Below are 10037 nucleotides of genomic sequence, written 5' to 3' on the forward strand. Positions count from 1 at the left end.
TGGTTGGGTTTGATTCTAACCCATGGTTGTGTTTGATTCTAACCCATGGTTGTGTTTGATTCTAACCCATGGTTGTGTTTGATTCTAACCCATGGTTGGGTTTGATTCTAACCCATGGTTGGGTTTGATTCTAACCCATGGTTGGGTTTGATTCTAACCCATGGTTGTGTTTGATTCTAACCCATGGTTGTGTTTGATTCTAACCCATGGTTGTGTTTGATTCTAACCCATGGTTGTGTTTGATTCTAACCCATGGTTGTGTTTGATTCTAACCCATGGTTGTGTTTGATTCTAACCCATGGTTGTGTTTGATTCTAACCCATGGTTGGGTTTGATTCTAACCCATGGTTGGGTTTGATTCTAACCCATGGTTGTGTTTGATTCTAACCCATGGTTGGGTTTGATTCTAACCCATGGTTGTGTTTGATTCTAACCCATGGTTGGGTTTGATTCTAACCCATGGTTGGGTTTGATTCTAACCCATGGTTGGGTTTGATTCTAACCCATGGTTGTGTTTGATTCTAACCCATGGTTGTGTTTGATTCTAACCCATGGTTGTGTTTGATTCTAACCCATGGTTGTGTTTGATTCTAACCCATGGTTGTGTTTGATTCTAACCCATGGTTGTGTTTGATTCTAACCCATGGTTGTGTTTGATTCTAACCCATGGTTGTGTTTGATTCTAACCCATGGTTGTGTTTGATTCTAACCCATGGTTGGGTTTGATTAAATATAGGCTTCCTTATTGTTCATTGTGGACCTTGGAACATTGTTATGGTGGATGTGAATGGCAAGGTCATGACCAACAGGTTCTAGACAAGTTGACTTAATGTTGACTCATGGTTGGACTGTTGTTATAAACAAAGTAGGTTGAACCTTAACTTGATAACTATTGTGGGGCTGCAGTTTTGTTTACATTTATACTAATTGTGGGGAAAACTCTAGTCTCGGTTTAGGAAAATGCAAAATGTGCAGGCATTCCTAATGATGAATCAAATAATCTAACAACGATTATCCACAGTTTAAAGTTTGCAGGTATTTATTGACGGTGAACTACATGATGCAATCACATACTTAACCTTTCCTTTGTGTAGTTGTCATGGTGACTGAGTTTCTTTAAAAAAACAATGAACCACAAAATGTCTCCCTTTCAGTCTTGATTTGAACATAGTTCTACCTCCATGATTTGAATGACATAACAAAATGATAACTGTACAATGGTCTGCAATAATTGTATTTGTTTGTTAATTTTTTTAAGTTCATATGGAGGTAAAGTTATCCTATTTCAGATGCTAAAATGGTGTTAACACAAATACCAGGGCCTAATTTCATAGAGCTGCTTAAGCACAAAAAGTAGCTAAGCACAACAAAGTTATGCCGAGCACAGTAATGTAACCAGTTAAAATACAATTTTACACGCACCGTTGTGACTGGTATCCTGTTCATTTCTGCTCAACAGGCAAATGTTAAGCACGTTTCTCAAGCAGCTCTATGAAATTGGGCCCATGACGTCTAAAGCCAATTGTTGTTTAAGCCAATTGCAGAGTTCGTCAATTGACTTTTGTTATGTCTCCTAGGCACTCATTGTGATACTGAATCATGAAACTCCTGAAATAAATTAATTCACCTAATTAGAAAACACAGATCACTGATTTACGTTTGCCCTTGATTGAACCATGGAGGAAGGATAACCATGTTGAACCATGGTTTGGGCTTCTTTGGTTAAGGACAGGAATTGAGCCAAAACCTAGCCCTATATAGGACTCTTCCTCTGTACTACTGTAGTACAATACGAAAGTGTAAGGCCGCCAGGGCTAAGCCAAAACCATGCGTTTAGAAAGGGCCCTTAATCTTTATTTGCAACTTGTAGTAATTGCTTTCCCAAATCCTTTCGAATTGTAAATTCAATGGCCGTTCGTTGCCAACTGTTTGTGCTCGAAGCTTACGAATGAAGAGGCTTATAATAAAACCCCTAATGGATATCCTTGCAATTAAGTTAGTGTACAACTTTGAAGATCGTATTTTACAAAAACACATCTTGGAATAAAAACACCATCAACCCTACTGGGGACAACAACTATTCGCTGTCGTATGAAAAATAACGAAGCAATAAGGAAATTTGCTAGGAAATTTGAAGAGTAATGTAGCATAAATGACGTGCCAAGGCGATTATTTGGTTATTGTCCGAGGGCTTGGTTGTTGTGACACTACCGCTAAACAGCTTATACAAATTCAATTGACTCTTTGTAACATCGAAGTGAAACGCGTCCACAGGTTGTACTATGCTGTTTGGATGGACATTACTCAATCCTCAATCGATGTTTCTTTTTAAGAATCCTCAAAAGTGGTTGATGGAAATAATGTATTATTGATTGACGTCATTGGGAATGGGACGGCATCTGACCCAAGTTCCAAAGTGGCAATTAAAAAGACCGATTTACACCCCCTCTCTCTCTACTTTTAACTGTATAGCGCCTTTCTCTACTTCGGTCCATATTACAAAGTTAAGATTATTACGCGGCTTACAATGTTTGGATCATTGAACTTTCAATCACAAATACGCATCATGAGTTTTATTTTACAAATGTAGAAATGTTTATAAGATTTGAGGCATTGCATGGTGAGGTATCAATATATTTGGTTTGCGGTAACGTAACACCATGTGTGTATCTGCCGCGGAGTAGATAATCGGAGGTTCGAGAGACTTCTCAGTTCTGAAAAGAACTGTGTTTTTTTTTTTGGTTTTTCTACCCGGGCGGAAGATATTGAAAGTTTGTGGGACTACTATACTTTAGCCTATACATTGTAGGATCGTAATTAAAGGCAGTGGAAACTATTGGTAATCACTCAAAATAATTATTAGCATAAAACCTTTCTCGGTGACAAGTAATGGGGAGAGGTTGGTGGTATAAAACAATGTGAGAAACAGCTCCCTCTGAAGTGTCATAGTTTGGGAGAAAGAAGTAATTTTCCACGAATTTGATTTCGAGACCTCAGGTTTAGAACTTGAGGTCTCGAAATCAACCATCTAAACGCACACAACTTCGTGTGACAAAGGTGTTTTCTTCTTTCATTATTATCTCGCAACTTTGATGACCGATTGAGCTCAAATTCTCACAGGTTTGTCATTTTATGCATATGTTGAAATACACCAACTGTGAAGGCTAGTCTTTGTCAATTATCAATAGTGTCCACTGCCGTTAACTGCACTACCGCGGAGTCGGTTCTTGATTGTGGTGTCAACGTTTCGACTAGCTTGCTTTAGTCAACGTCGAGGTATAAATGCAAAGTTGCGTTGTAATCAGAATGTTCTTTATAGATTCTGTGATATTGTGGAAATAAATGTGAATTAAATTGAATTGAAAGGGATATTTCAGAACTGGTAACAAAAAACTTATATAAGACCACAGATTTACATAAAACTTACACGGGCGGTCTAATGATGATAAAGTCAGACAACATCCTGAAATGTCATACTATTTTGATGTGAAATAAGTTTAAACAACTTTTAATTTGGAGTTTATTGCTCAGTGAGCGTTTTATAAAAGAAAAATCGATGTCATGCAAACGGTTTTTCACTCTTTTCTCGTGACCAAGATACCGATCAATCTCAAATTCTGTAGGTTTGTCAGTTCTCATGTGTATGGTGGGTTACATACAGTGCTTATACTGCCAGCAAGTCTTTATAGTTAGCAACAATCTGTATTGTTCTGTAACGTTCTTTTAAGGTATGACTGCAAGCAAACAAAAACCACACTTTGTCACATTATTGTAGCCATGCCTCTTAAAGGCAGTAGGCACTATTGGTAATGACTCAAATAATTGTTTACATAAAAACTTACTTGGTAACAAGCAACGGAGAGCTGTTCGTGGTATAAGAAACGGCTCCCTCTGAAGTAATGAAGTTTTCGAGAAAGAAGTAATTTTCCATGAATTTGATTTCGGGGCCTCAAAATTAGATCACACTTTGTGTGACAGTTTTTTTTCTTCCATTATTATCTCGCAACTTCGACGACCAATTGAGTTCAAATTTTCACAAGCCGCTATTTTGTGCATTTGTCGAAACACACTAAGTATAAGAAGACTGGTCTTTGACAATTACCAATAGTGTCCAGGATCTTTAAAGTAGGAAATAAAAGAGTACAAAAGTTTTAGAAGTTCCGGTTTTATTAAAGGCAAACTAACTTGGTTATGTGCGGGCTTTTGTACTAAAGTGGACATCACAGCCTAGAAACAAGATGGGTCGGATCAAAGTTTCGTATGAAATATTTCGAGGTGGAAAAACCACCGGGGTTTATTTTATTACAGAACTTTTCTCTGTACATTATACTCTTTGTATTTGATAACACAGTTCGTCAAAAACGTTTTGATGTAAACTAATTATATTGCACATGTTGTAAAAATATAAATATAAAATTAATATTTTGTATGAAGCAATAGTGCATCCGTTAAACCTTTCACAAAATTTTAAGAATTCTGCAGGTACGATCTGATTACATTAAAACCTTTTCAATATCAGTAGGATTTGAAACTTTGCTTTGGGAGTATAATTAGGTGAGGTTCGTGGTTTGTGTTGGTTCTGAAAAGAACCGGTGATTGACAACTCAACTTTTCGACCAGTATATTTATTACGCTCTAAACGTCTTCGTACCATTCTCCTGAAGACGATCAGAGCATATTGATCGAAACGTTGAGTTGTCAACCACCGGTTCATTTCAGAACCAACACTTCTCATTACACATGGTGTTACCACAAACCTCATATCACAACATTTTTATTGAATCTCTGTGGTGCACGTATAGTTTAGGAAGAGTAACTTTTATTTGTATCCCCTAGTTTGCACTAGACACACTAGATGAGTGAGGACACTGAACTTTATTCACTGAGCAGTTGTAGATCGATTCCGAGAATTAGGGCCACCTTTTACAAACAAATTTTACAAAGTTTGTTAGGATACAAACATTTGACTTCATGAAATTAGAATAAATGGGCTTTTGGGTAGGAACTTATTCCTGCTTCAAAAGATAATACAAAAACATTAAATATGGCATCACACACAAGTCCGTGTTTTAGTCCAGTGCATACAAAGTCATAGAATATTGTTCTTTGCTGATAGAAAGAGAGATTTACTGTTCATTGTTTAAATTGACACTGCTTTATAATAATATGAGCGGTGGGATAAACAATGCAAAGAGTCTCATTCTAATATACTGGTTTGAAATTGCCGAACAATCATGACCATTTTTGCGGCATTTGCGAACCTATCCAAGCCTTTAAGATTACGGGTATCATTCGCTGAGGCAATCATAATCCTTGGTGCACCTAGTTTGGACTCGGACCTCCGGGCTAGATGGTCTGGGGTTTCCCCGATAGGTCGAGCATCTCCTCCCCTTGATGTAAGCTCCCGAAGCCGACGGTCATTCGCGTCTACGTTACTACTGGTGTCAGACCCAGCTTCGTCGTCGAATTCCAGCACCAACTCGCCTCGTTTTAGTTTCTCGTATTCCTCCTCAGAATCGAACCCGAGCCAAATATACATCTCATCCGCCTTGTTGGCGTTCAAGAGTTCGCTTGAGCGGTTTGTTGGAGTGACATTGTCCCCGTTCAAGAAAGGATTTGTCTCAGGTTCGTAAAAGCGGAGTGGAATATTTTGTTGGGGCCCGAGTTTTAGAGCTGGAACATGGCGTGTTTTCGTCTGGGTGGTTGGATCGACGATTGAAACCCGACGCCGTCCGCGGTCGTTTACATTTACCGCAGGCTGTGAGTTGGTACTTGTGTTCATGTAGAATGTCCTTAGACTCGTGTTCGTCGGCTTCCCCGGGGCTGCAACTTGTTGCTTCTCATTCACACCAATCCCGGGGAACTTTGTCTCGCCGCTTGATATCATCTGACTCAACGAACTCTTCTTGGGTCCAGTTTTACTGGCAGGTAGTTCAGGTAGACTTAATGTTTGTGTCGCAGGCATACCGTACTTAGGTTGCGTCGGTTTAGGCTCATCCTCTAAACTAGCGTTAATGGATTTCTCATCCTCGGTTTGTTCATTCCGTGTCTTTCGTTTTGCGTAGGAATTAGTGAGTGCATCCAGTGATCGATTCAAACTCATTACATTTGTCATCTTGTTTGCAAACTCTCTCTTCTGGTCGCGTCGAATTGAACCAACAGCCTCAGCTTTGTGGTTCTTGTAGACTTTAATCTTAGGTAGAGTTCTGCGCCTCCTGGCTGCTCGTGCCTTTCGTTCCCAATCCTTCTCTTCATCTTCACACCAAGCAATATCTCTCTTCTTCTGTCTTTCCCTGTTCTGCTCCTGCAGCGTTTGGAAGAAGTCAATACGACGTTGTATTTCTCTCTTAGCCCGATTGAAGTCAGCATTGATAAGATGCCGAGCGTAGTCGATGTGTTTCAGTTCACGTTGACCCTCAAGCTGAAACGCGGCGTTCCTCTCGCGTCCAGCGTACGTTAGACGAGCGTCCATTTTCATCATGAGAGTCCGGGCGTCGTCCCTCTTCAAATCCAGTCGATAAGAACCATTCGCCATGACTGGACCTTCTGTAAAACCTTAATGAGACTTGGAAGTTGTGAATCTTATACCTCATCTGTTGTAAATCAGCCGACAGATCGTAGAGAGACACTAAATAATGCTGTTCCACTAGATTGTTGATTGCGTCAAGTGAACCTGTTTGATAAGAGATAATCAGATTACAGATTAATTCCAACACGAACTAAAAAACGTGAAACTTATCAATTAAACAGTATGGCCCAATGTGATGAGGGTCGTAACTAATAGGCGCTTCAGTTTCGCAACTAACTCCACATGAAATAGAAGTAGAATTTTTTTTTTCCCATAATAACTAATTATCGAAGTAAAGTTGAACCAACCTGTTTTAAGCACCTTAAGGTAACTCTGTGGACTCCAAGCACTCTTGCTGAACTGAATTTATGGTATCCTGTACAATTCTCGACAATTAATTGCTCCTCCCAACACTCGTACAAAGAGTTAGCGATTGAATAAAGGAGTCATTCCACCCTTAATAACGCTATGTTTGTCCGTGTTGTTGGCAAGGCCTTGTCTGTGGTAGCATGCGGTGACTACTGCCCAGTGACGTAGATACCCGGAGATTAAGCCTTTTGAAGCCGGGTAATCGATTAAAAGATTGTCGCATTCTGTCTGACACAAAAGCGAAAAAGCCAGCAGTAGGATCAAAGTCTTTTCTAGGTAGTTGGAAAGGATCAATAAGAGGCTGTGTTATTTCTATCAAGAATATAGATACATGTAAAACAAAATATCGAGCTACTGACTGATATAGCTCGCTATAATGCACATGACTGTATTGTCATTATAACCGTTATGTCTACGGCTGACGATATTCAAGATTTCAAAACTGTTGGAAATGAAAATTAGCCAGTTGGGCATTCCCTTTTTTCTGGATTCCTAAAGGGATTTTATTTGTCGTGATTATAGTCGTAATCGAATTTTTTGTTTTTACAGTTAACAGTTCCAATACCAAAACCAGTTACAAGAGCTTTTTTTTCTCGTCGGGGATATTTTCGAAAATTACTCCACAACAAATGGATTTTTATTTCGATTGACCAGATAAATAAATAAAAATAATCTCATCAGAAACACTTCTTGTGTAATCTTCCCTTATCTCATATCAGCGTCAGGAGAACGGGTTTGAGATTAATCGGTCTTTAAATACAGCATTCACAAAGTCACTGGTAATGAAGTTAAGTTCTACACACGCAGTTTGGCCCTTCACGATTTCGTTTTCGTTCCCATAATAGACACAAACTTGAGGAGATTTATTAGGAGACTAGTTTGTGTGATGAGAGTCGGATGTTTTAACCCACAAACTTGCCGGAGGTTGTGGCAAACTCAATGTATGCCCTAACTAGTAGATTGTTATCGCATTATTCGATCACCATCAAGCTCTATGGCCACACAACATTTGTTTTTATTAAGGCCAGACTGAAAAAGATAGGGCCTATAAAACACCATCAAGCTCTATGGCCACCCAACATTTGTTTTTATGAAGGCCAGACCGAAAAAGATAGGCCCTATAATTATGACATCAGGGTTCAACTGTTAGGGCATACATTCATTTTGACTTTTCAAATGCTTTGAACGTTTTTGTCTTTTTCAACGCAATTTTTACTTGTTTTTACTTTTAGTTTTATTTCAAGAAAAGTTGTAGTGATTTTTCACGTGGTAGTGTTGAATGCAATATGGAATTCAAATTGACCGCCATAAGCGGTCATTTTGAATGTTGTGTTTGAAGCTTATTTTAGGGTTCAGACATTAATCAGTTCTTGTTATTCGGCCTAATTTTAAGGCAACACAAAAATACAATTATAGAATTGTCAACCCAGGCCTCATCAGTGCACCATGTGCACCGACAAACTGGCGGCATTATCGAATAAACTTTCCCGGGGCCTACAAGTTTGTCCACACAACGGAATAAACACACAACCAAGCGCTCCAACATCGCACAGGTTTGAAAAGTTTGATAGATTTTGAACAAACAATACTTTCCAAATACTGCAAAAGTGTTTTTTAACCTATTATGGTGAGTTTTGAGAAAAATCACGTAAAAGAAAAAGTTGAGAAAGTGATGACTTGGGGGGGGGGGGGGGGAGAGACTGTGCGAGACTAGAACTACTTACTGACTCACCTGTCCTGGTATATCTTACCTTTTTTTTTAGACTGCAATTCACTCGAATCAATTGGAACATCGATTGAAACTGTGAGTATCAACAGTGGCGTAACTAGACATTTTCATTTGGTGGGGCAAGTGGGGGCAAAGATTAAATTTGGGGGGGGGGGGCCAAAGAAGTGCAAGATTATTATTAAATGTGTTAACTGATATATAGTTGATACACACCAATGCAGTTCTAAAACAGTCTACATAGTCAGCAGGTAACAAAAGATTGCGAAAACAACAACATCTTAGAGAACTTGTCATTTTGTATAAGATAAAACTTTTTGACTGTATAAAAGGATTAAATTACCAACTGTGGTCACCAAGTACCAACTTAGAGTTGTACACGGCATTCTCAAATAGGCTTTGTGGGTGTGTAAATACCCAAAACATAATAATATTAGGCCAAGTAAAAATAGAAAAATAGAAATGTTTAGCGTCCCCGCCCGCTTCCTTTTTACAGGACACCTCTTTTTTTTCTTAATTTTTTTTATGCAAATTTTTTTTGTTTTTGTTTTGAAAAAGGGTTATTTTAAATGATCTCAGCAAAAAAAAAAAATCTGAATGTCTTGTCTGAATGCCTTGACCAAACTGTTTCATTAATGTTTTGTGTATTTCAGCAGCAGAAAAAAAACAGTTGATATTTGACATTCATGGCGGCCATCTTGAAATAAAAAATAAAAAGCCCCTCCTCCTTCCCTTTTTTTTGAGAAACCCAGACACTAAACATGTTTCTTTTTTTTACTCGGCCTTATTGTCACAAGTGTAAGCCATCAAAAAAAAAATACAGGATCGAAATTGTGGGTGTTTAATAATCACATTTTAGTTATGAAACGAATATTTAAAATAGGCCTACCTCTCAATTGCACCGCTTACTTCAAAGGAGAAGAAATAGTCTAAGCAACCTTTTTCGCTGGCCATTGTTTGCTGTTGTAAATTTCTCTGTAGTGCATCTGACCATGGAGGTAGAAATTTCTTCCTCCATGATCTGACTTTGTGTTTGCGGAGCTATTAGTATTGGTTTGCATTCAGACCACCACGTATTTAACAGAACTTTGTCACATCCTGCACCACTCTCTGTAACCGCAAAACCACAACAAACATTTATCGCCAATACGATCGCGTGCGCGTTTCCACGCATTTTTCATGTTATAGTCCACATAGGGCCTACTGATATGAATAAAAGTTTTCCTTTTTACGACAGCATTTTATGCAGCCTTAAACGATTTATATATAAGCCCTATGTATAAGAATATACTTATCTCTGATTTCATATGGGGGGGGGGGCAAGAGGGGGGGGGGGGGCAAGGGTTCTGAGCGGGGGGGCCGCCGCCCCCCCCC

At 38.8% G+C, this 10037-nt stretch overlaps 1 protein-coding gene across 1 annotated transcript; it reads right to left on the reverse strand.

The window, feature by feature from the left end:
• Positions 1-639: 639 nt before the first annotated feature.
• LOC139938890 (uncharacterized) lies at positions 640-7158 on the reverse strand. The gene is made up of 2 exons (XM_071934542.1): positions 6877-7158; positions 640-6673 (listed from the first exon to the last, which is right to left on the reverse strand). Exon 2 carries the CDS (start codon positions 6533-6535, stop codon positions 5198-5200), a length of 1338 nt encoding a protein of 445 aa, XP_071790643.1. The 5' UTR covers positions 6536-6673; positions 6877-7158; the 3' UTR covers positions 640-5197.
• Between the last annotated feature and the right edge of the window lie 2879 nt (positions 7159-10037).

The sequence above is a fragment of the Asterias amurensis genome, chromosome 1, assembly GCF_032118995.1.
Source record: "Asterias amurensis chromosome 1, ASM3211899v1".
Classification (NCBI taxonomy): domain Eukaryota; kingdom Metazoa; phylum Echinodermata; class Asteroidea; order Forcipulatida; family Asteriidae; genus Asterias; species Asterias amurensis.

What these genes read in the sequence shown, in the direction of transcription:
- LOC139938890 (XM_071934542.1), bottom strand. Translation starts at nt 6,535, where the DNA reads ATGGCGAATGGTTCTTATCGACTGGATTTGAAGAGGGACGACGCCCGG.